General features: G+C 36.6%; 1 protein-coding gene across 3 annotated transcripts in view; it reads left to right on the top strand.

Annotated features, from left to right (window-relative positions):
- The first annotated feature begins 1429 nt into the window (after nucleotides 1-1429).
- STT3B (STT3 oligosaccharyltransferase complex catalytic subunit B) overlaps nucleotides 1430-26838 on the top strand; it is a 162540-nt gene continuing 137131 nt past the window's right edge. The window contains exon 1 of one of the 3 annotated variants that reach the window (XM_077129923.1): nucleotides 1430-2259. In XM_077129923.1, the coding sequence (XP_076986038.1) occupies nucleotides 1946-2259 (314 nt within the window). In that variant the 5' untranslated portion in view covers nucleotides 1430-1945. Of the gene's footprint in view, nucleotides 2260-2449; nucleotides 2743-20401; nucleotides 20567-26838 lie in introns of those variants that run through there. The other 2 variants (XM_077129924.1, XM_077129926.1) reach the window with 2 other exon arrangements.

Below are 26838 nucleotides of genomic sequence, written 5' to 3'. Positions count from 1 at the left end.
ACCGCGATCAGCTAATATTCTGCTGTAATTCTCATTAAAATCTGGATGTTCAATAAATGTTGCCTATTAAACTGTTGGTAGCAAAGGCTATTTTGGAAACCTTTCATCCTTTCCTTAATGAGAGTTTTTTTTAAGGAAACAAGAAACTTAATCACTTGACAGGCCAAGAGTAGCTAATCTATTAGTTTCCAAGAGCTTCCCCAAATTAAATACTGTTGTTCATTTAACTAACATCTTGAAAAGACCTACTTTTTAAACACAATCTCTAAAAATTTTTTGAAGAAAATGTCTTTATAATTATATAAAATTAAATATAATACACAAATGCCCTCTTTTTAAGCTTATTTGTTCAGTAAAATGGGCAGTTAACTGTGAACTTACATAAAAAAAAAAAACCTTAAAAATTGATTATATTGCAAGCCCCGTGCCTTCCATATTAGAGCAATTCTATTCTTTCCACTTATGTTTCAACTTATTTTGCCCTGACTTAAGTCTACTTGGTAGTACTTTCTTTTAGGGGGGAGGAGCATGGGAAAAGATTTAAAAACGCAATTTAAGACGTACAAAAGTTCGTGTATAGGATCTTCAGCCCACTATCATTTACCAAAGCGAAGGCTTTTCACGTTAACAGGTGAAAAGTCCAGGGAGAATTAAATAGTTTGACTCATTTGATGGAATGTAGGCAGCCGTGAACAATGAATTCCTTCAGTTGCCCATATTTCCAGCGAATATACTTTACTTTTTGCAATCAGGAAAACACAAGAAATGAAAAGGCGAAAGAGCATAGCGTCTCACTAGCCCAGACGGACATTCCCGGTGCTAGGCGCGCGTTTGCCGGAACGGAGGAAATTTTCAGCGCTGGCAAAACTGTCTTCGCTCGCCCTTGCGGATTCTGGCGGCCGTACAGCCAGGGAACGGACGTAAGGTACAGCCAATCCGACGGACGGTATCACCCCCAACCCGGACTCACTCCAGGTTCCGGGTGAGGGGAGCCTAGGGCTGCCGAACCCCGCAGGTCAAACCCACACACTGTGAGCTAGTGAAGCGCGCCTGCGCGTCCAGTCACGTGGTGGGCGCTCCACGCAAAACGGGTTAAAAGTCACGGCCCGCGGGGAGCCCACGAGTGCCTGGCCGGCGTGGCGCTCTCCACGTCCCTCAGCTCGAGATTGACTGGGGTCACGTTGCTGTTTTGGGCCACTTCCCGATCCCTCGGCCCAGCCCAGCTCTATGAAACGAGCAGAGTCGCCTAGCGCTCTCCCTCGCCCGCCGTACAGGCGCGCCAAACAGCGTCTTTCAACTGACAATGAAGGAGCTGCCTTGCGCCTCGGCGACTTCGGAAAAACGGGCGCGAGACGGGGAGGGCGAGAGGGGAAGGACGGTTGATCCAAGCCCCGCCCCAACTCGCCCTCCTATTGGCGAGCGCCGCGCTTCTGGGCCCGCCCCTTAACGGATCTGTCGCTTTGTGACAGGCGGAGGGGCCAGTTCCTGTTAGGTCGTGGGCGGAGTCAGTGGTAGACTGAACTCCGCCCGGACTCAAGGGGACTCCTCCCCCTATTCCTCACGGCGGGGCGGGCGACGGGCGTGAGAGGGAATGTCATTGCTGCTCCAAGCTGTGGTACCGCCTCCGTCTGCTCCTTCTCCTTCTCTGGCGCCCTCGTCCCATCGGCGTTCGCCGCCACCGCAGCTTCTCTAGGGATACGGATGGCTAGAGGGGCGCAGGGGCCATCCGGGTTTAGAGACTGGCGGTCGTGGCCGCTACTGAGGCGGAGACTCCCTGCCGCCTCCTCCACCCCTCGTACCCCGGCCTCGCGCCGCTGAGGGCGGGAGCGCGCGGAGCTCTTCCCTCCTCCTCCTTTTTCTTCCTCCTCCTTCTCCTCCGGGTCCCCGCCCAGCTCATCTCGCATCAGGCGGCGGCGAGGAGCGAGACCCGCCACCGGGGCACAACATGGCGGAGCCCTCGGCTCCAGAGAGCAAGCACAAGTCGTCCCTTAACTCGTCCCCGTGGAGCGGTCTGATGGCCCTGGGAAACAGCCGGCACGGCCACCACGGGCCCGGGGCCCAGTGCGCGCACAAGGCGGCGGGCGGCGCCGTGCCGCCGAAACCGGCCCCCGCGGGGCTGTCCGGGGGGCTGTCGCAGCCGGCCGGCTGGCAGTCGCTGCTCTCCTTCACCATACTCTTCCTGGCCTGGCTCGCCGGCTTCAGCTCTCGCCTCTTCGCCGTCATCCGCTTCGAAAGCATCATCCACGAGTTCGACCCGTGGTAAGTGTCGCCGCCCCTCCCCCTCCCCCTCCCGCGGGCACTGGGGACCCGCGCCTCTGCCCGCCGCGGCTCTTCCCGGACTTGGCCCCGCGCCGCCGCCGAGCTCCGCTCGCGTCCTTGCTGAGGCACGCGCGGGTCCCGGAACTCCGGGCGCGCCCCCTGCCCTCGGGCGAAGTTTGCCCAGAGCAGCCCTGAGGCGGAGGCGATGGGGCTCCCGGCGTGGAACCTTGACCCTCGGCAGGGCAAGTGTGACGACTCTCAGCGGGATGGACGCAGCCCCTCGCAGCCGGCCCGGGTAGCAGCCCCGCGGGCAGATCCCGGACTCACTTTGCCGGGAGCGGGCAGGTCGTTCCTCCGCGGCCTGATTCCCTTCTCAGCACCTCCCCGCACTCTCCGCCTGCAGCTTTCGCGTTCTTTCATTTTTTGCCGGCGCGTTTATCCCGGTTCTGATGGGATAGGCCAGCGGTTGCTTTGTCGCTGGAGGTGAGTCCTGTTGTGCAGGAAGGAGTCGTGTTTGCCTAGCCTCGCAGTTTACCGCTCCTACCGTTTCTCCTTTTGCTCTCATCATACAAGAGGGGAACAGGAGAGTGGAATGTTGTAGGAAAAGAAATATATTCCTGAAAGTGATCTGAAAGCCGGGAACTCTTACTTATTTAGTATTAGGTATTTTCAAGAGTTGCTTTTCTCTTGGCCGGTAAGTGCACTCAGCACCTTACTGTTCTAAAATCATTGTATTGCTTTTTAGAGCAGGAACATTACTCTTTTAGCCAGACTGTCACCCTCAGTGTGTTATGCACAATACCCGAAAGCATTGCATTTACTTCCTTTATTGGTCTCTGCAGGAAGGTTTGTGATAAGAGAACAAACAGTACCACAGTGATGGGGAGCCCTTGATTACAATACTGAAGTTGCAAATAGTATCAGGGACTGAGCTGTTTTGAGAAATTACACTATTCTTGAGAGCACTTTCCAATTGTAATACTATTACTGGTCTGTGAATGATCTAGGTGAGGGAAATTGCTTTTACTTTATTTTTTCCATCTGAGAGTAACTTTTATACTAATGTAATTCATCTTGTGGTCCTAGCAGCCTTGAGTCAGTCTTATTTATAATTAAAACTAAACTCTAAAATATTTGTTTTGCCTTTTGAAATACATGAAGTCTTGAGTCTCAAAGTATATAGGTAGTAAGTTTTTTTTATTAGTTACCCATATATTAAAATACCAGGTTGAAGTTCTGTTGTGGAGAAAAAAAATGGTAGTGCATCACCTGCTGGACCGCTCCTGGAGAATTCAATTTAGATAAACAGTTAATTACTATACGTTTTTGCCGTGCAATGCTTTAATTCCATTTTAGAGGTTTTAATTTCTTCTGTTTTTTTTCTTGTTTTTAAATAACCTTTGTATTACTTAGAATCACAGAATCAAATAAATTAGTGTGGATTATTTGTGAGCCAGGGAATATCTTATTAACTAGATACAGTATTCTTAGAAAGTCTTAGCTTTTAAACAATTAAGCAAATTAGAGAAAAATGAAATTGGAACCAGAAAATGAAAACTGCTAATATTTTACTGAACAGTGTGAAAAGAGAAAGTTCCATCTTCTCACATTAAACCAGCAGAAGTGCAAGCCTCACCAAACCTTACCAGTAGCAAAAATTAATGAATAATATTTCCACAGCATATCATTTTTACAAAGGGAAGGCTGAACACTGTTTAATAGTTACTCTGAGGCGGATATTAAGGTTTGCAGAAAAATTCGCTCTTGAATGATGAGACTATTTTGCCATTTTTCTTTATTTTGAAGAAAGACTAGAAATCTACATCATATCAGCCAGAGAGTATAACTAAAATTGTAATGTAATCATGAAAAGGTTTATCAGAATCCTTCAGTTAAGAAAGAAATACTTTTTTTTTAAGTATGGCAAAGAATTGAAAGATTTCTCTCTCTAGTTTCAATAATACACTTGAAGAGGGTAACACATCCACATAAAAAACTGTTTTGTTTCTATTTTTCTATAAGTATTAAAATACACTTCTAATACATTATTCTTTACCTAATCTGCAACATTTGAATTTTAATTCATATACACTAATCTAAAAGTGTATATTATCTCTTCATTCTTCAGTCTTAAAGACCTACTTAGCAGATTTAAGTATTCTGCTTACAGATTCAGTTTTAATATTTACATTTTATTATATTCCTGATTAATTAGATAATTCTGATTAGTTGTAAACAGATTTATATAATAATGGTGTAGTCCTTAATCCCTTGTTGTGAATGGAGATTTCCCAGTATAAATCTAATGCAGTGTCTAAGTATAATTCAGGTGACTTAATGAGAAAATCAGGTTCCAGGCAAAAAGTACCTCGTTTGACTACTTAGGTTTTTCTTTTCTTGTCTTTTGAAGCTCTCAAGCAGTTAGGCATCTCTTTCTTAACACCATTCTTGAAAATTTTTTACAAGTAGGGGGTGGGCATGGATTCCCAGTCATTATTACTTAAGATTTTTAAAACAGTTTTCCTCCAAAGCTACTAACTGGTCTACAACATTGACTCTCTAGTGTTACTCTAGTTTGGAAGTTTCTCAGATTCCCATTTTATCATGTAACAATGACATGAACCTTTAATAATATTAAACTGTTCTTTTCAGGCTGTTTATCTGCAAAGCAATCTATTCTGGCCTGTCCTTGCCTCCCCCCACCCATTTTTCAATGCCTCTATCACTGGCTTCATTTCCAAAATCTTCAGTGAAAGGTTTACTTTCTGTATTTGATTGTGAATTATTTCTATAATTTTATAGTAGAACTTAAATTGTGTAAGACTTAGCTGCCAAAAGTGACTCATTACCACAAAGTTAATGCTTGTTTTTTGAATTTGTCATCCAAATTATTTACAAAATCTTAGTAATTGCTATAAGGGGTCGTGTATAATGTTGAATGTTATGTACTTACTGAATTTATAAGTACACCACACATATTTAGAAATTAGCAACATTTTGGTAAGATCTCTTTTAACCACTTCACTTCAGAAAATTTTCTGCCTTATCAGTTGAGTTGATGAGATATGTATGAGGAGGCAGTTTGAGGATATGTTGTCTGTACTTACTAGACATTTGTTTTAGTTGACCAGTTTGTTTAACAGCACCTTAATTTTATCTTCCTTTTATCTGGAGCAAAAGGTCATTTCTACTTTTGTTGTAACTATTAATATTTTTACATTGTATTAGCTAATTATCTTTTCTGTAATCATTATCTTGTTAAATTGTGGGGGCTTTTCCTATAGAGGCAATGTAAAAGCTCCTTATATAAGGAGAGCTGCTCTTTTCCCTCCTTTTATAAGTTGTGGTGAGTTATCCCTAGAGCCCTAGCAAAAGAATTCTCTGTGCCTTGAGTTTGGCTGCAGTTGGCTGTAAAAAGCGTAACAATGTCTTTTTGCAGGGCAGAAAGCTGCAGAGTTAAAACTTGGAATGTAATTTTTCCAAATAAAACATAGCACAAATAGGTTAATTAGTATAAATGTGTTCAAAGAAGTGATAAACCTTTGGAACACAAGCTTTGTAAGTTGGGGACTACTTTCTGTACTTTGAAGGTCTCCATGTTTTTCTTCACTTTGCAGATGACAAAAAGAGACTATTGAACTTAGTTCTGAAGAAGACAAAATGGGTAACAAAACCACTTCAGAACACAAACTTAAAAAGTCAATTTGTGGAATCATTAGCAACAGCTGTACTTCAGAACAGGTATACTGTCACTGATTTCATTGTAATTAAAATTTTTTCTAGCCTCCAGCTCTGAAATCCTACTAAGTAACAAGTACACATAGGGGAGCTGCAGAGTTGGGTGATGGAATTGGACCTCCTCCTGTTTGGGTCAAACAGTAGCTCCTATAGGTAGTAATCAGTAGCTTCATGGGCATATAATAGGCCCTAGGGTAGTTAGGGCCTATCATCAAATACCTTACAACTTTTTTTCTCTTTAGGATATTCCTATCTTGAGAGCTAACTTGGGCAGGACCCTAGGTCCCTTACTGCTATGATTAGTATGCATAAAGACAACATTGATTGTAGACCAAGTGTAGACTTCCCTTAGCACAAGGATTTATATTATGGCCCTTGACCCAGTTTTGAATATGGAGTAGCTCACTGGCCTGTTTTACCTAATATATCTCTGATTTTTATGCTCTCAATAAGTTGTGAGTCCTTTGGGACTTGTGTAAATGTTAAAACTTCATTGTATGTGACTGTGTGATTGTGAAAACCTTGTGTCTGATGCTCCTTTTATCTACCTTATCAACAGACGAGTGAAATATGGAATAAAAATAAATAATAGGTGGAACAAATGTTAAATTTAGTAGATTGAAATGCTAGTGATCAATGAAAGGGAGGGGTAAGGGGTATGGTATGTATGAATTTTTTTCTGTTTTCTGTTTTTATTTCTTTTTCTGAATTGATGCAAATGTTCTAAGAAATGATCATGATGATGAATATGCAACTATGTGATGATATTGTGAATTACTGATTATATATGTAGAACGAAATGATCGTATGTTAAGAATTTTGTATTATGTTATATTTTTAAAAAATTATATTAAAAAATTTCATTGTACCATTTTCTCTTATTATTCATCAGTAATATGTGCTCTCAGAAAAAACGAATGAAAAGGTTAATTTTGAGTGACTGAAATATTTTTTTCCTCAATTTCTTTTCTTTGAAAGCATAATGATCTTAGGTAGAGACAACACTACAACCTGAATCATAAAGCACCCCACAAGGCAACCGGTCTAATTTTGCTAAAGAGAATGTTGATGTTGGCTTTATTAGACTTATTTATGTGGAAATCCTAAATTCTTTTGAATTATGAAAAGATGGTTATTGGTCAGCCTGTTGCTTACTGAATCTTACTCATTTCTACCATGTTCCATTCAGATATAATGCTCAATTTTATGGATGATTGCAACCGTGGTTTTGGTTAGTCCCTTTGATAAGTAGGGGAAAGGGAAAACATGTTTTCAAATAATACAGAACCCATAAATATGCTGCATGGGCCAAAGAAATACTATTGAAAAGAAAAAAATGTAAATGGTTTATCAGCTACTCCCATTTGCATCCCTTTGTCTGCTTTGCCTGATTATGGTAAGTATTTTTTGTTGTTGCTGTTTTTAACTGCTTATTCATGAGAAGGCTTCTCTGTACTTACCTACTCTGACCATGAACAATTTCCAGGAACGTAGAAATTGATGGAGAATGGCAATATAATGAATATTGATGCTGAGTGTTTTAGGTGAGGGTAAATGTTGAGAGAGATAAGGAGTAATTGCCCAGAGGCTTTCATAGTAAATGTAGGTTAACTTATATTTGTAGGCTGGCCAAGAAATTTAATAATGACTTAGAATTTAATTTTTTTTGGAAAAGTGCTTCCATAGTTTTAAATGAAACATATCTCTAAGCATATTTTGGAGTATAACCTATGTATAAATTGTTGACGGCCTCTTTGTTGATCAAGTGTATACTATTTGTAGATAAACCAATCTCTAAAGAATTGTGACTGGTATATAAATTGTAAGCATATCATCTGTGACCATTTTTTCTTTCTGTGTAATTTAATATTGCTGGATAACTTTAATATATCTCTTGAATGGTAGTAGACGCTTAGTTTTTTGTGCTTAGTTTTTAACTGTCTTACAACAGTTGGTATCTTAGAATTGAGGAGATAAAGTAACATCTTTTATTTCTATAGACAAAAGATATTTCAATTCAGTATTCCCTATAAGGATAAAATAATACAAGTCTGCCTGATACCAAAATCTGTGTCCTTTTTATTGTACCCTCTGGCTTACCAGGGCAGGCTGAAATGAAAGTGTCCCCCATTTAATTTATGTTTTTAAAATCAGCTTCCCTGATTTAAGTCTACCATATTGACCTATCAAAATACCTGGTCACAATCTGTGCTGTGAGCTAACTAACCTACTAGTTGAATGATGGCTAATTATTTTGTGTAGATGTGGGGAAAAGAGAGGAGTTGAATATGGGTTGAAGTTTTTTAACCTTAAATAACTAGGAAAATTTTCAGAAACATGAGTATTAAGGGAATGACTGAATGGGAGGAAAAGACAATTGAATTCAATTGCATGTTGTTCTCATTTAGATTTATATGTAAAAAGTTCATAGTAATGAAATTAGAAGTATTAAGCCATTCCAGATGAGGAAATTATGAGGTGGTCAGTTATATACTTTCAGAGAAGACTCAAAATTCTATAGTCTAAAGGATTTTTATAGTATATCTTGGCCCCTGTTCCTGTTTTATGTACAAAGAAACTGAGCACCAGAGGATGAAGTACTTTTTCTAAGATGGTACAGATCTAGCTCAGTTAGATTCTTTTCAGTTTACTTTCTACTTGTTTGCATTAGAGGGAGGTTTTATTTGTTTATTTGTTTAATTAGAGAAGTTGTGGGTTTACAGAACAATCATGCATAAGATGTAGGATTCCTATACACCACTCCACCACCAACACCTTGCATTGGTGTGAAACATTTGTTACAAATCATGATAGCACTTTTTTATGTATACTAATTTTTTTCCTTCAGTGATTTTTTTTATTGTGATATAATATCTAAAGTGTACAGTCAGTGGTTCACAGTATCATCATAAAGCTGCACATACATCATTACAATCAATTTTTAAATATTTTCATTACTCCAAACCAAAATAAGAATAAAAATAAAGTAAAAAAGAATACTCAAAATGTCCCGTAATTCCCATGCCCCCCCCCCATTGTTTATTTTTTTGGAGGAAGGTTTCTGAGAAGTTGTTTGAAAATTATTGCTTCCAAAGATGAGGGGAAACTACTTTCTACTACTTATTTTTTTTAATTTTTAAAAAATTGGACAGGCACCAGGGATCAAACCCAGGTTTCCAGCATGGCAGGCGAAAGAGAATTCTGCCTGCTGCGCCACCATGGCCCGCCCTCTACTACTTATTTTAAATGGATAATATTGGAGATGTTGGCAGTTTAATATTAGCTGTGCAAGGAAATAGAGCTTTTGTGTGAAATCTGACTTCTTTGGAACTGCTGATAAAAATAGTGTGCATTGGTTTTCTATAATTTCAAGTTAATAGTTTAGATTTTAAAACTTTATTCTTTTTGGCTTTTTTGGTTCATACGTATCCAAAGGGAAATGTTATTAAGTAAGGGCACAGTCTAAAAAATGTGTTAAAACATTAAAAATTAGTTGATTACCCAGTTGATAATGTTTCTTTTGGGGTTTCCTTTTATTTAACTTTTTTTTCACACCTTACGTATGGGTTTATTAGCAGTTCTCAGGTAAAGATTTTTCTTCACAGTGCAGTGCTTTCTTTAGTAATATCTAACAATCCCTCCACTGCAAAAGACTCCACTCTTTGGTTTTTAAACTTCAAATATTGGACTTCTCACTCTCTTCATAGATAGGTAGATTGATGGATAATGAGACAGTATAGGAGATAAATATGTCAATACAGTAATATGGATGGTAAAGCTTATACCGTTCTCCATGCTGTTTTAAAAATTGAAGTATATAATAACTTGTAATTAATTTTTAAAGTTCTAGTATATGCACAGATTAAAGTATTACTTATTTATTGGCGAAATTTGTCTTAAGAGGAGCACAGGCCGAATTGATGGAGTGGAGTTGAAAAGGATTGTGAACAGAAAGTCATTCGTGACAATGCCTGTTCTTAAACTAACAGTAAAAACTGCTGTAAAGTAGAATATATCTTATTTAATGTGTATTTATTCGTATAATCCATAGCAAAAATCATGGAGTACTGAATTTTTGGAAGGCAGCACTCTTGTGATATCTTTTAAATAATCTTTGAAATATAAGGCTTAAATGTTTATATAAATGAGTGAAGAATATTCTGCAAAGGCTTTTTTTTGAGGAGAAAAGAATTTATTCATGATCTTGCAAGAACAGGTGCCTAGCCGAACACAAAATGGTGGCTGGCGCCAAAGTCTTTTTATTATAGGTGAAAAGGTATTCAGCTTAAGCCCTCTAAGAAAATTTCTTTCATGGTAAAATATAATGCATATACTGAAAATTTTATTAACATAGTATACAATAAATTAAATAATTGTAAGTGCCCAGGTGACTATCACTCAAATCAAGAACTAGAGTATTACCACCACCTTAGACGCCTTAGTGTGTGCTTTCTCAATCTTCCCCTCCCTTCTGTGTGCATTCATAAATAATTTAATTTAGTTTTGCCTATTTTAAAACTATAGATAAATGAAATTGTAACTTGTCTTGCTTTTTTTTGCTTGACACTGTTTTTAAGATTCATCTTTGTTGGTAAGACGGTTTTGAGAGTATATGGGTAGTAAGATTCAGCAAAAACTTCAGGAGGTTGCTTGCTTTTTTTCTAGCATTAGGTACCTGTATAGAAAGGGGAAGGAAAAGGTATTCTTCTCACTTGAGATCAAAAGTTATCCATAGGTAGGGTGCACGGGTGGGGTTCAGTGGTAAAATGCTCACCTTCTATGCAGGAGACTCAGGTTTGATTCCTGGACCATGCACTCCCCCCCCCCCCCCCCCCAAAAAAAAAGTTATCCAAAGGTTGAACTCTGTTGAGCTAGAGAAAAACTATCTTCCGATAACTTTGACAGTGTTTTTTAAAGATACTAACAGGCCGGAGAGATTCAGTCTTTTAGTTGATAACTGAGGATATAAGGAAGAGAAGGATGCATGAAGAAGGCACTTGTCTTGGAAAATGCAAATGATAATCAGATAAATGCAAAATCACTAATTTTTTAAACTGTGTTTGTCAGCTATTGAAGTGGTGAAGAAAGTAGTTGGTGTTCAGTTCTTAAAGGAATTAGGAGTTCCACGGAATTAGGAGGAAAGAGTATTGTTTACCCTGGGCTGTGAATATGATTTTTTTGGTGTATATATAGATATCATGGGATCTTGAATATCTTACATTTCTCTTATATTGACTTCTGTGTTACTTTCTTCCACCAGTCTTCATGGCTAAAACTTTTAATGTTTCCCACTTCATTATTTCCTTTTTGGTTTAGTCTTCAGAGAAGGAAAAGGTGTGAATGATGGAGGGTATCCTTTCAGAGAGATCCTCATGGCACAAAAAGTTTTATTTGAAGAATGGTAAAAAAAAAAAAAGGGGGGTCATATGACTATAGGAATTTAAAATGATTTAATTTTAGGGTTTGGTAATTCTGTCTTGTGTTTGGAAACGTGTCTCCATCTTAGAAGCTTTTTCTTTTAATTAGATAGAAGTTCTTAAGTGAAACAGTAAACATGAATACTGTCGAATGCATTGCTGTTTATTGATCAGAATGATTTTGATCAAATTTATGGTATTTTTTTGCTGAGTATTGGTATGGAACCTATGCTGCTTTAACAGATGACAGTAGCTTTCTTTTGTGAACAAATAATGAACTGTTATAGTTAAATCATAGTTATCTGAAAAATTTAAATCTAGTATTTCTTTGAGCTCCCAATTTAGTCAGTTGGTATTTCTACAGATTTCAAACTTAAAATTTAAATCTAGTATCGCAAGCTAGGCACACGTAATATCTCTTTTCCAAATCCTTTGTATTACATGTCAAAGAGAAATATAAATGACTTGAATTAGATTATGTTTGGATAATGATCCAATTTAATGACTTAAGCTATTTAACATCGCTAGTGTTCTCTCCTTTGAATTCCCTAGGAAGATGGAGATACTTTTCTGAAATGTATTAACTGTCAGGAAACATGCTTAGGCATACTTCTCTCAAAAGTAACAATCTAATATAACCTATCTGCCTTAGAGGAGAAGTACAGGTTCAAATTTTATTAACTCTAGTATAAAGCAAACTAAAATTTAGTTAAATTTTGTTGATTTGACTAAAAAAGCCAGCCATTTTGAAGATGATTTTAACACCTATAATGTAAAGAGTCTTAGGGAGACTTATTAGTTTCATGCATGTTTCTTCCAAATATAAACAACTCTAAGGAGTTCTGTCTCAAGTTTTAACTCACTAGTAAGGAACATTGAGTACGGGAAGACAGACTAACTAATATCCAAAAACTGTGAATTATAAACATTTCAGTTAATTTCTGAGATGATAGATGAGTAAAAGAAAAATGTCAGAATAAGATTAAAATTTATAAATTGGCATTTTGTTTAAACTTGAGAAATATATCCTGATATGGAGGAATAGCAAGAATTGAAATTATCATTGCAAACAGGCATTAATTAGAATATACTGAATTCATGCTTTGGGCGGGATTAGATTAATGATCCATTTGCTTTCATGGTTCTTGACTTAGCTTTATGATTGTAGGTAATTAATATACAAATAAAGCAACATTTTTGAAAGCTGTCAATGCTCTGACTGACTTCATTTAAACTTTACAATAAGAGGTTATAGGATACTAAAGAAAAATATTCATTGGGAGCGAAGCAAATGGTTTATATCTCCATTGAATTGTCTATTCAGTCCCAGTCTATGTCCAGTTATTGGGAGAATCATTTAATATTGTAGATCTTGAATGTTAAATAGACCAAAATATAAAGTCTTTATCTTCTTTTGCTATGAACTGAACCCTAACGAAATGACTGATCAGCTCCTTAATTATACTGTCATTCATATAATAATAGCGACATTCCTGTGAATCCTTAAACTGTTATGCTGTGATGATCTCACGAGATATTTTTACTTAAAAATGATGAGTCCTTTTTTTTTTTTTTTAACAAATTTCTGTTCAGCAGTCTACTTTTAAAAATCTGTTACAGTGAACAGGGTTTTTTGAATACTTTGACACTTAAAACATATATGTTCTTAATTTTAAGAACTTAATCAGTTTGCTTCATGGGAGTTAGACTTTAATACCAGTATCACTTTTACTATAGATCGTAGCTAAAGAAAGCTTTTATTTTAATATGCCAAGAAACCTGGCATTTGAAAGAACAGGATAATAAAACAATGTGCAATAGATGAAATAAATCTGATTTTAAAACTATATAAAGTCCCGTCATATAGCCAAAGCAGAAAAATAACTTTGAGAAGCAACTAAAAATCTTTGAAGGTATTTTTTGCAGGTTGTTAAGATAATACACCATATTTAAATAAAGTGCCTAATATTAACAACCTTTAAAAGAAAACAGGTGGTTTTCCTTTTGAAATAGAATGAAATTATTCTGGAATTTTTAAAGAGAGTTTATGTAAATTGAATATTTGATACTTTAACTGTTGGATATGAATCACAATATAAAGTTATATAAATAATTTTAAATGCAACTTACATTGAAAGTACATATATTATATACCATATATGTAACTATGAAAGCTAATGATTAATGCCTGTGGACTTCCTACCCCACTACAGAAGCAGAATATTTCATCACATCTGTGTTCCTTCTCTAACCTGTTGCTTTAGTTTTTCTCTTTAGCAGTAGGAACCACTATGCTGAGTTTTGCTAAACATTCTTTTGCCGTATTAAAAAAAAGAAAACTCATACACATGAGTTTTCTAAATTTTGCTTTATTTGGAGCTTTATAAAATAGTATTATCCTGTATGTTGTCTTGACTTGCATTTGTACATTTGTGATTTGATAAACATTTGTTTTTTCCCGTTTTTTAAATTAAGAACAATGCTACTAAGGACATTAAAAAAATTTTTTTTGACGAATAAACGTGCATATTTGCTAAATTATATACCTGGGAGTAGAATTTTGTCATATGGTTCAGTTATTTATAGACATATATCATACCACCCCAAAACTTAGTGATAAAACAGTAGTTTATTATCTCACAATTTTGAGGGTTGAATGGGAGGTCCTTCTGCACCATGGTGTCACCTGGGGTACTGGGATATCTACAGTCATCAAGATGGAGACTTAACAGACTGCAGTGAGCTAGAATCATCTGAAGCCTTGAATGGCAACTCATTTGGGGCTTTTGCCCAGATGACCTTGGTTCTTCTCCTTGTGGCTGCTTGGGCTGCCTCACATCATGGCAATTGATTTCCAAGAAAGAACATCCCAATAGGGAGGAAGTTGTTAAGCCAATTAAGAGCTGGGCTTAGAATGGTTTCAATAGCCTGCGCCATATTTTATTGTCCAAAATAGACACAAGCCTAGCTCAGAGGCACAGAAGAAAATACATATACAAGGAAGGGCAGAATTGTTTGGGGTCTTCTTTGGAAACTGGCTACCACAATGTATGTATCATTTGTGTCTCTCCTATGAAATACTTGTTCATATCTTTCACCAGTTTTTCTGTTGGGCTGTTTTGTCCTTTTCACACTGTAGTAGGAGGAGTTTTATTTATATACATACATGCCTACATAAAATTGGATACTAAGCTGGGTTAAATTTGTTGCAAATGTTTTATTCTAGTTTGTGGCTTATTAGTCCTTACAGCAATCCTATGAGGTAGATATTTTATTATCCCCATTTTACAAGTGAGAAGAGGAAGTACTACTCAAGTGTTTAAGAATAGGCCTTGAAATCAGACAGCTGTGAGGTTGACTTTTTTGGTATGACGAATTGCACGTGCAGAAGTATGCAATTATGAGACTGCATGATGTGTTCGTCAACTGACTTGCCCTGCTCCACCCCTCCGCCAAGATTGAGGCTTGAGAAAATTTTTTAAGATTTAAAATTTATTTATAACTAATTATAATGTTTTGAGGTATGGAGTTTGTTATGAGGAAACTGAGGCTGGTTGATGCCAAACGACTTGCCCAGAATCAGTACCAGTATGTTCAGCTTGAAGTTCTTACCTGCCTCCTAATTCTTAAGCTTTTTTTCCTCTAAAAATAATTTTTATTAGCAATCAAAATCTGCCACTACATTTCAAAACCTTGTATATTATATAACCAAACTAGTTGCTATTAAGTTCTCCCTATCTGAGGGTATGCTATAGTTCTCAGAACAAAGTAGAAAGGCTAATATTTATGATTTTCTTGACTGTCCATACCTCCAACCTTTGTCATGAAAATTTAGATTAAGTGGTGTGGCCCAAATATTTTCTCAAAATTATAAGAGAAGTTGGAGATTCACTATTCAAGTGTTTATTTTACATACTTGATAAACAACACTTTAGGCATGCATCAAATGCTTCTGAATTGCTTTAAAACTGAAAATGGTTTAGAGCGATTCTGTATTACAAAATGCAAGGTGTTGAATAAAACAAAACAGCTTTCTCTCATACCTGAATAAATGCAAAAACATACCTTAATAAATTTATAGGCACTTGTTCCCAACCCTTAAATTGGAAAGATTTGTTATGTGTAAAAGTATAGTTTCTGATCATTACAGTTCTGTATGTTTGGAGACAGACACCTCAGTACTGCTCTGCTCTCCAGTGCAAAAGCAGTGCTTCAGGAAGCTTTACTTATTTTCATGTTGTTTCAGATTTCTTGGATCTAAGATTCAAAGGCAGAAATGAAAATGTAATAGTACTGCTACTCATCGGAGGGTTTCTTTGACATGTAGTAGAATACAGAGCCATCTTTAGACTATATCAGCCAGTCCATGACTGAGCCTCTCATTCATTTTTATTCTTTCCTGTTCCAGATTCTTTCAATTTCAGTGTCATGCGTAAGAATTAGTTGCCTTTACTCAAGAAGTAAACTAAAGTATAACATGGTTGGTATAATGTCACCACAATAAAGTATAGGTGTCGAGTAATTTGGCAAAAAAGTGTAATGGTAGATTCTACCAGGTTGCACATAGTATCAGGCCATTTATTAAAAAAAAAAGAGAAAAAATTAAATCCATTTAAGATTCAGTAAATGCATCTGTAACATTTGTAATTTTCAGAACAAACATCTTTTAAAAAATACACCATACCAAGCATAATCTCGGAGGAGTTTAATACATATTATTTTACAGAAAATCAGTAAAGTTACTTTAGATGTGTTAAGGATATTAAAGCTTTCATAAAGTTCAGTATTTCCTGTCACCTTTCCTTCAACCCCTTTCAAAAGGGAGGTGAAAACGGGTTCACTCTTATTATTTTCTTCTCTTTTTCTTAACTCCTTCTTGAATATGTTTGCTGATATACTTTCTTTTTGAAAATGGAATGAGAAATAAGGAATTTAAACTAGGTAAACTTTTGGTTTCTCTGGAATACGGAATGAACTTCAAACCTGGAGAACATATAAATTATTTATTAGAGTGCTTTCCAAGGTATGTTCTGCAAAACACTTGTCCCAGGAATTGTAATTCAAAACAAAAGAACCTAGTGATCATTTACGTTAGCATATTAAAGGCTGAGAAGTTCTTCAATAAACTGTTAATTTTATTTAATCTAATATTTACCATATTTTATTTGACCAATGTAGGGTTTTTTTTAAAGTGTTCCATGCATTTCAGTTTGGGAAAAACTGATCTAGTTGGTTTATTTGATAGATGAGGAGCTGGAGACCTAATGATACTAAGAGCTAGAACTAGGGCTGACAGGCTTTTATGGTTTTAAACTTTTTATTATTTTGTTTTAATTACTATATTGTGAACATTGGGTATATTCACCTTATAATAGGAGCACATTTTTTCCCCCAAAACTAAAAAATGAATATCTGTTTATTTGTACCACATTCCCCTCATATTCTTAGTGACTGCATTGAATATTATGTCCCTTGGCATTTCAATATTTAGAAATTAATTTATTGACTTTTAACATTGCACTACAGTTTATGAATATGCCTTTCTTGTCTTGAAATTTAAGATGTCCAGAGAAGGCCTGTATACATATGCCTATTTTGAATAATTGTGTTATTTTGGTTTATCCCTTGTTGTCTCGTTTCCACCTGCCCACCCAGAGAGTATTCCATGCTGAGAGTTGTTTACTTAGCTTTTGAGCTTAGTAGGCCAAACCACTTTGGGTCATTTATCACAGCAAATTGTGGATCATGGGTAATTATTACTATAGTTAATGTTTGGAAATCTATATTGTAAATAGTCTGTTGTGGGTGAATATAGGCATCTGATATGTGAATAGAGGAATATAGGAATCTTGTATGTGAGCTTAGACTTTTTTTCAGTTTTGAATGACATTAAAATACATCACCTTCTTACTTTATGTAATTTGTTGCCAGCTTCTCATTGTTCTTTCCCTTTGTTTTCTGATTAGTTTATTAAATTGCCCTTTATAAAGTAGAGTAGATCCTCTTTAAAAATGAATACTGATAGAAGTTGATATCTGTCACTGCCAGTTAATTCCAGACGGAATCCTGTTTTCAGTTTATGTGTGTTTGGAAGAAGTTTTGCTCTGTATGTTCTTTTGAGTTTTAATAATTTTAAAAAAATTTATATATATGTATATCACTTTAAGTTGAAAGATACAGAGAAGCTGTAAGGAGACTGGAATACATTTTTAACCTTTGAACAACCCTTGTTTTTTTTCTCATGTGTTGCTTAAAAGTAGTGAAAAGGGTACTTTGTCCGCTTGAAATGTACAGTATACTCTTTGCTTATTGAAGGTCTTGAATCAAAATGACCCATCTACCAATTGTAGTAGCAAGGAGGTTAGTGAGAGTAGTATAAGACCTAATTGCAACTACTTATAGGTAAATGAGCAGTGGTGATTTGGTGATGTGGTAATGGTCATTCTGTGTGCTTTGTGGGTCTTTTCCTTAAGAGTTGGCCTAGTAAAAGTGGGAAGAGTTTTTATTTCTGAAGCACTAATATTCGTTTGGAATTTGTATTATTATTTTTGCTTGATTCTACTTAGACACTGAGAGCAACCTATAATCATTCTAGGTTCGACTTTATATCCTCACATATGAATTTTGGTGGTTTGTTATAAAATTGGCTGTGTGTTCAATGTAATATCTATATAGTGTTCATATTATTATCTGGTGGATTGAATTTAGATTGTTAAAGTAGTCCTAATAAAGTGTCTTTTTTCGTGTGTACTTATATATAGTATAGCATGTCAGTCTGCCTTTTTGGTTTTGGATCCTGCCACTAGATGGCAGAAAAAATAAACAGTAGATTGAGAACCTTAGCCCTTGTATTTTTCCTTTATTTTGGTTGTCTTTTCCCAGTAATGATGAATTTTGCCTATAAATGAAGTATTCCAACTCATGGGACTTAGCCCTATAAGAATGACTTGGTACCTTGTTTACCCTGTGAGTGCTTAGTGGCAGGTAGAGGAGAAAAGAAGGAATAGAAAACTAATCCTGAAGTAATTGTTGATGTTCTAACCTTTGTTTTTCACTTTTCTATTTTTATTTTCCCTTTGTTGAATTTTACACCTAACCTTTGTTTTTCTTCTTTCCCGATTCATTTATGCTTATGTTGGTTTCCATAAATTGGTCATTTCTGTTGGTGGCACTAGTTTCCTTCCCATTTACTAGATGAATACCTGGCCAGTTTTAGGAGTTATATATGTAAAATCTCAACCTATACTTTGCAAATACAGAGTTATAAGTGACTAAATCTTTTCACAAAATATTATTTTTGAGAGTGTCTGTTTGTTGAAGTCTTTGAAGAACAAAGTGGCAGACAGACTCTAGAGTGGTGGCATGTAACTTCCACAATTGTTATGCTATTTAAGACTTTGTCTTTAGTAGCATACTCACACCACACATTCCTTGCTGACTTTATGTAGTAAATGGCCATGTTGGGCAGCCCATATTGCAAGGTATTGCAGGTGGCCTGTGTGAGCTGAGGCCATCTTCCAGGCAACAGCCAGCTAGAAGCCTGGTCTTACAATAGTGTAGCATCAAAGAAATTTGGAAACAGTGAGTGAGCTTGAAAGCAGATTATTTCCCACATGTAGCCTCCAAATGAGAAGCAACCCTGCAGACATATTCATTATAAACTTGTGAGACCCTAAGCAGAGAACCCTGTCTAGACTCGACTCTACGGATACTGAATGATAATAAGTAAATGGTATTTTAAGCCACTAAATTTGTGGTAATTTGTTATGCAGTAAGAGAAATCTAATATAAACATCCTTTACAAAACCTTCCCGAACTCTCTGAATGTTGCTCTCTAACTTTTCTGATCAAGAAATATTTATTGAATGCCTGTTTTGTGCCAGGCACTTTGAATACAAGGTGTGTCGGTTTGAAAGGATTATGTGCCCTACAAAAGCCATTTTTTAATCCTCATCCATCTTGTGGAGGCAGCCTTTTCTTTTCTTTTTTGGCATGGGCAGGCTCCGGGAATCGAACCCTGTTCTCTGGCAGGGCAGGCGAGAATTCTGCCAATGAGCCACCATCGCACCCCCCAGCGTTTTCTTTTAATCTCTGTTCAGAGCTGTAGGTTGGAAACTTCATTAGATTATCTTCACAGAGATGCGATGCTACCAATTGTGGCTATTAACCTTTGATTAGAGGGAGATGTGACTCCACCCATTTCATGTAGGTGTTGATTAGTTTATTGGAATCTTAAAAGAGGAAGCATTTTGGAAAAAGCGTCAGAGCCACCAGAACCTTGAGAGCCTTCTCAACCAGAGGGCTTTGGAGATGAAGAAGGAAAACGCCCTGGAGGAGCTTCATGAAACACGAAGCCTGGAGAGAAAGCCAGCAGACATTGCCATGTTTGCCATTTGCCTTTCCAGCTGCAAGTGAGACCCTGAACATCATTGACCTTCTTGAGCCAAGGTATCTTTTCTTGGATGCCTTAGATTGCACATTTCTGTAGACTTGCTTTAATGTGGGCAATTTCATGGCCTTAGAACTGTAAATTTGCAACTTCATAAATTCCCCTTTTTAAAAACCGTTCTGTTTCTGTATATTGCATTCCAGTAGTTTGCAAACTAGAACACAAGGTATAAACCCAAATGGACATGATACTAGTCTAGTAGGGGAGATAGACATGAAACGAATAAGAATGATAAATGCTATGAAGTAGGGGTAGGTATAGGATAACAGTGTTACAATGAGAGCAGTAATAGGGAGATTTAATTAAACAAAAAATATCTTTTCAGATTTTCTGCTTTTTAAAACTCAGACTCCCTACATGGCTTTCTTGCTCTCTCTCTCTCTTCCCCCCCCCACCCCCATAGCATATTCCTGCCATCACAAAATTTAATTTAGCTTTATCTTTTATTAAATGAAAATGATCTGTGTACATTTGTTCAGCCCTTCCACACGGTCTTTTATCTGAGTAGAAAACTTCTATTCTTTTCCTGCCTATTGTGCTAATTCATCACAGAGACTCTACGGGAAACACCCGGGGGCAGCTGACCCATCTGGAGCCAAATGGCCCCCACCTGAGTGAGTCATCCACGAAGCCAGGTGGAACCAACTGATCCAACCAAATGCACTATCGGTACCACCAGTTACCATCCTGGAGAGAAGGGAGGGTAAGAGCTCTAACCTCTACCTCTAACAAGAAAGGGGGAGGAAAGTAAGTGAAGCAAAGCAATAAAAGCATCTTTTATTCTCCATCTTTCTTTACTTGGGAGAGTGCCTGCATTTCTTCTTAGAAAAGCACACTTTGATCTGGGGGACCTGGAATTCTTATACATTGCTGGTGGGAATGTAAAATAGAACAAATTCTTTGGAGAACTGTTTAATATTTCTTAAGTACATGTCTGCTCTATAACTTTAGGAATAGAATTATTAGGTGTTTATCCAGAGCAATGAAAACTCATGTCTTCAAAAAAGACTTTTACAAAAATCCTTATTCATATTTGATAAAAATGTGCAGCCTTGTTGCATCAATTGGAAACAACCCATATGCCCTTCAGTAGGAGAGTAGATTGTAGTGTTCGTAAAATGGATTATTCAGCAGTAAAAACGAATACATTGCTACCACATAATGAATTTCGAAAGCATGCTGAGTAAAAGAAAACCAGACTAGGCACCCATACATAAAAAGTAGAACATATTATTCCATTTATATTACTTCAGAGAGCAAGCAAAATAAATCTGTGGTAATAGAAGTCAAATATTTTGGGGGTAGGGGAATTGACTGGAAAGGTGCATAAGGGAACTTTCTCAGGTGATATGCATACAATTAGCAAAACTCATTGACCGTGTAAGAGCTGTGTATTTTATTGTGTGTAAATTATATTTTTAAAATGGAAAAAAAATGTAAATAAGTCAGGTAGGTATTCCTTAGTACTCCCTGTGTACCCTTTTCCACCTGATTTTATTTGCTTAATGTCTGTCTGTCTTTCAAGATTGTCATCTCTATGAGGGAAGGGACCAAGTTTGCCTTTGGTTCTCAGTTAGAATTGTGTATTTCTGTGCAGAATTTCCAGACTTATTCCATGTGAGGTGAAACACTATTCGAGACCTCTGTTCATAGGTTGATATCCTTATTTTATGATTGCATTTTCAAGAAAAATATTTGCATGATTTCAAAATTTTGTATTCGGTGTTTTCCTTTATGTAGTTTCTAGCTTTTTCCGTTCTAGGATGTACAAAGGACATCTGTTTTAAGTGTTTATGTAGAGTAATTCCACTTCAGTTACAGCTTTGCCAACCACAGTTTTGAGATTACGCTGTGCTATGTTAGTATACAAAAATTTAAAAATCAAATTTTTTTTATAGATGTGAAGTTCATTTCATTCCCCTTAAACAAAGTAAAACTAGTCATCAATCCTATTTTCTCCTCTATCTCTTTTTGCCACCTCTCCTTGATTTTTATGATAGAGCAAGGCGATAAGACCTGACTTGTTCCACCTTTTTGATACACAGAGCCCTCAAGCACCACAATAGCTTGAAAAAGAACCAGGTGGTTACACAAGCATTTTGCCTAACTAGTACTTTCCTTTGTTTGTTTGTATTTCCCTGATGACAATAATATTACATTTTAAGTGAGTTAAGGGCTGGTTAAAAAACTTGTCAAGTAAGTATAGTCTGGCTTTTTCAAAGCTACCTCAACAAATCACAAATGTAGTTTTTTTTTGAACTATTGAAGTAGGTAATGCAGAACATTTTTCTATTATGGTGAGATTGATTGTTCTTTTTCAAAAAAATATTGAGAAATTTTCACATACATTCCATACATGGTGTACAATCAGTGGCTCAAAATATCATCACATAGTTTTGTATTCTTCACCACCATCATCTTTTAGAACATTTGAGTCACTCCAGAAAAGGAAATAAAAAGAAAAAACTCATACATACCATATACCTTACCCCTCCCACTCATTGACCACAGGTATTTCCAGCTACCCTATTGATTTTACCCTTTGTCCCCCTATTTTTTTTAAACTTTCTTATTGTATAGTATAACATATATATAAAGCAAAGAAATATAAAAGCAAGCAATAGTTTTCAAAGCACTCTTCAGTAAGTAGTTAGATCCCAGAGTTTGCCATGGGCTACCTACTGTATGATCCTCTCATGTTTTTCCTTCTAGCTGCTCCAGAATATATGAGGCTGGAGGGCTTAAATATTTTTTTATCATCACAATCAAGTTTTTTTCCTTTTTTTGTGAAAAATAACATATATACAAAAAAGCTATAAATTTCAAAACACAGCACCACAATTAGTTGTAAAACACATCTCAGGGTTTGACATGGGTTATAATTTCAAAATTTTAGGTTTTTACTTCTAGCTCCTCTAAGATACTGGAGATTAAAAGAGGTATCAATTTAATGATTCAGCATTCATATTCGTTTGTTAAATCCTATCTTCTCTGTACTCCACCATCACCTTTGATCTTTCCATCCCTCTCTTTAGGGGGGTGTTTGGGCTATGGCCATTCTAGCTTTTTCATATTGGAAGTGCCTGTCAGTAATGTGGTGTGGGGAGATGGAACTATCTGATGTTCTGGAGAGGCTGGGCCCTCTAGGTTTCAGGACTTATCTGGATCAGGGACCCCATTCGGAGGTTGTAGGTTTCTGGAAAGTTACTCTACTGCATGGAACCCTTCTGGAATCTTATATATTGCCCTAAGTGTTCTTTAGGATTGGCTGGAATGGTCCTGGTTGGGGTTTGGCAGGTTATGATAGGTAGCGGTGTCTAACTGAAGCTTGCATAAGAGCAACCTCCAAGAGTCGCCTCTCAAGTCTATTTGAACTCTCTCTGCCACTGACGCTTTATTAGTTACACTTCTTTTCCCTCTTTTGGTCAGGATGGAATTGTTGATCCCACTGTGCCAGGGCTGAATTCATCCCTGAGAGTCATCTCCCACATCACCAGGAAGACTTGCACACCCTGGATGTCATGTCCCATGTATGGGGGAGGGCGTTGATTTCACTTGCAGAGTTGGGCTTAGAGAGACTGTGGCCACATCTGAGCAACAAAAGAGGGTCTCTGGGGGTGACTCTTTAAGCCTAATTTTAAGTAGATTTATCCTATCCTTTGCAGGAATAAGTTTCATAGGGTCGAAACCTAAGATTGAGAGCTCGGTCTACTGGCTTGGTTGTCCTCACTGCTTGTGAGAATATCAGAAATTCTCCAAATGGCAAAGTAGAATATTTCCTCTTTCTCCTCAGTTCCCCAAGGGGACTTTGCAAATATTTCTTTACTGGCTGCCCATGTTACTCTGGGATATATCGGGGCATTACACTAACCTGGACAAACTAACAAAATCTTACGCCCTATTCAAGGTTCTATGTACTAAAGATGTTCAGCTAAAATGACCATACAAGTGAAATTAGGAAACGCACTACCCAAAATATAAATTTTGCACCAAATAAACATTTCTCCCTTTAGTTGCACACAGAAGTTGAAGTTTTAAAATATGGACAATATCATCCTTTACCCTGTACTCTGATATACCTTAGTGTTTACCAGATCATCTTCATTCATATCTCTACTTGAAGTCTGATCACTTCTTCAACTTTTTAGACAGTTCCTGTATGGAGTACTGCTGACTTTCATTGCTTCAGAGCTCTAACTCTGAGTCTCAGGTGTCACATAAATACCCAAAGTTTCTGAGAATGTCTAGGTTATATACAAACAGCTCAGTATCTCAGAATTTAGAATTAACAGTTACATCTCCTGAATATATGTGACTGCTCTAAGAGCTTACGAGATTGATCTGTTCTTGAAATAGATACATGCCTTTCTATATGTCGAGGGCCTTCTAAAAATAACTTTGAAATTCTGCAAAATTTGTATGCACTCTTAAGAGTGAGAGAAGTGGTTGCTTTCATCAGATTCTCAGAATCCCTCACCCCCCCCAAAATTAAAAACTTCCCCTGTTTTTTCTTTGAGACTTTTATGTTGCCTACTGCTGTGATTTGCCAACTTTTCAGGAATGTAACCAACCCTAAGGTCATCAAGAAATCACTCTACATTGAGTGATTACCTGAACTGAAAACTGTTCAAAGTGCAGCTAACATGTCTGTTGGGCTCCTTCTATTCTTGGTCATTCCTTTTACTGTTTTTCTGGCCTCTTTTGTTACAGACCTGGATTATAAATACTGGGTCCCACTGGCTGGCCTTTTTGCCTTTGTGGTCCAAATTATACCAGACATGGGTGTTAGGATGAAGATTTTTACAAATACTCCCTTCAGCATGCCAGGTTTTTGTTATGAAATCTCAGGTCAAAAAAATTATTGGTCTGAATGATAATACCAATTTTTTGGGGAAAATACAGTCTGCTTCTGGGTAAGATGTTTAGAAATGCCAAAATCTGCAACGGTGGCTACATGTATATGTATACCCTATTACTTACTAACTTATTCTCTCTTGATTCTCCTATTTCTGACTGTTACCCTTGAGGTGGTACCTAGCTATAAAAACCTATCAAATGATTAAATAACATGAGTTTTGTGAAAAAATTAGTTAAGATAAACTTCATATTTTACGAAAAGTCATGTTACAGTCACTCTGTATTTAATATCTGTATTTTTGTTTTACTTTAAAATTAGTTTGATATAATTTTAATCAAAACTTAATTTGATTGAAGGAATGTTTGTTTGTTTGTTTCCAGTTAGTTACCCTGCCTCTCCTGTTTCCTTTGATTGCCGGGAGGGAACTGAAGCAGATTTGAAATTTAAGTTCACGCCCTCATAATGTATATGTTTGTGTGTTTTGTCCTTTGTATACTCATGTTCTTTAATCTTTCTCTATTATTTTTGATATATTAAATATGCTTGTGGAACAAAAGGTGATATATAAAGACATTATAGGTTTTAGAATTTTAGAAAGCATTGATTCTGTGGGCTTTGATTGCATATCTAAGCTATCATTGGACAAATGCTAAAGTACTAATGATATCTTCAACATTTAAAGATATTTATTGTGTAGTAAGTATATGGCAGTTACAATACCAAGTGTTTGGAATATAGCCCAGGTCCTTGTTGTAACGGAACTTATTTTCTAGAATGGCAAGCAGACAGAAAAAAAGATCAAGATAATTTTAGTTGGTGATAAAGGTTAAGAAAAAGATGAAGCAATAAACTAGGTGGTGGCTGGTCTGTGTTTGTCTGAGGTGCGGTAATAGGGCCACCTCTGTAGATTTGGACATAAAGACATTTTTGAGGTGATAATTTGAGCTAAACCTGGAATGGTAAAAAAGAGTTAACCCTGTGAAGATCTGGTTTAAAAGCATTCTTTCAGGCAGGAACAAGCTTGGTATGTCGGAGGAACAAAAATAAGGCTGCTATAATCAGGATATAGTGAGAAAGGTGGAGTGGAGAGAGTGTTAGGATAGGGTTATATTAAGTGCTGAGATTGGTGATTGTGGAAATTAAACATTTATTCAGATTAAGTTTTTAAAGAAGAAAAAACGAACCAAAATTTATTTTGTAAATGTTTATCTTTCTGTATACAATATTGACCGGTTTGGTAAGTGACTTGGCCCAAATGGCATTGAATAAAATATATGGTATATTCACGGAATGATTTAATTAAACCATTTGCACTGTTTTTATTACTTTCTACCTAAGTAGTATATTTCTATAGAAAGAATAGTTTACCTTAGTAGAGCAGAAATTAAAACATTTTACATAGGTATTAATGATGGGGAGTTATATAGGAATCCTATATTATACATGATTATTCTGTAAATGCACAACTTCTCCAATAAAGAAAAAAAATCTTAGACAACTCATTACTTCATTCTAACACTAAATAGCTTTATACAGGGGAAGTCTGTGGAAAAGATGTTTTAAAATTTGATAATATGTAAAATGTTCTAGAGGAACTACAACAGACACTCATTCAACTTACTGTACAGCAGTATCTGTGCTTGGTGTTAGGGTAGAAAGATGGATTGGTCCATGTTTGCCTAGAGGCCAAATGTAGTGTGAGATAGATTCCTGATTTTGTTATTCATTAATTAAATTACTTTGAAAAAGTAACTTCTGCTTTAATCTTATCTATTAAGATTAAATAATAGATATTATTCTATTGAAAATAATAATAATACCCAAGCCAAGTGATATTAAGCAAGTGAGTTATCATGAAGATTGAGCTAATATAAATAAATGTGCTTTAAACAGTGCATGGTACATGATAAGCGCTCATTAAATGTTCAGTATTTCTTGTTATATATATATATATATATATATATATATATATAAAAAGATGAGGTCCCTACTCTCAGTGAAGGAGCAAACATGTAAATTAATGCTATTTAATAGGTTGAATGGTTTGAAAGAGACTCAAAGAACAAGATACAGTATGGGTGTAGAGGAGGGAGTGCCCAACTCTTATCTGAATAGGA

This window comes from Tamandua tetradactyla, chromosome 15 (genome assembly GCF_023851605.1).
Source record: "Tamandua tetradactyla isolate mTamTet1 chromosome 15, mTamTet1.pri, whole genome shotgun sequence".
Taxonomy (NCBI): Eukaryota; Metazoa; Chordata; class Mammalia; order Pilosa; family Myrmecophagidae; genus Tamandua; species Tamandua tetradactyla.
Note: the sequence above shows the minus strand (reverse complement) of the source record. Positions and strands in the feature narration are given on the sequence as shown.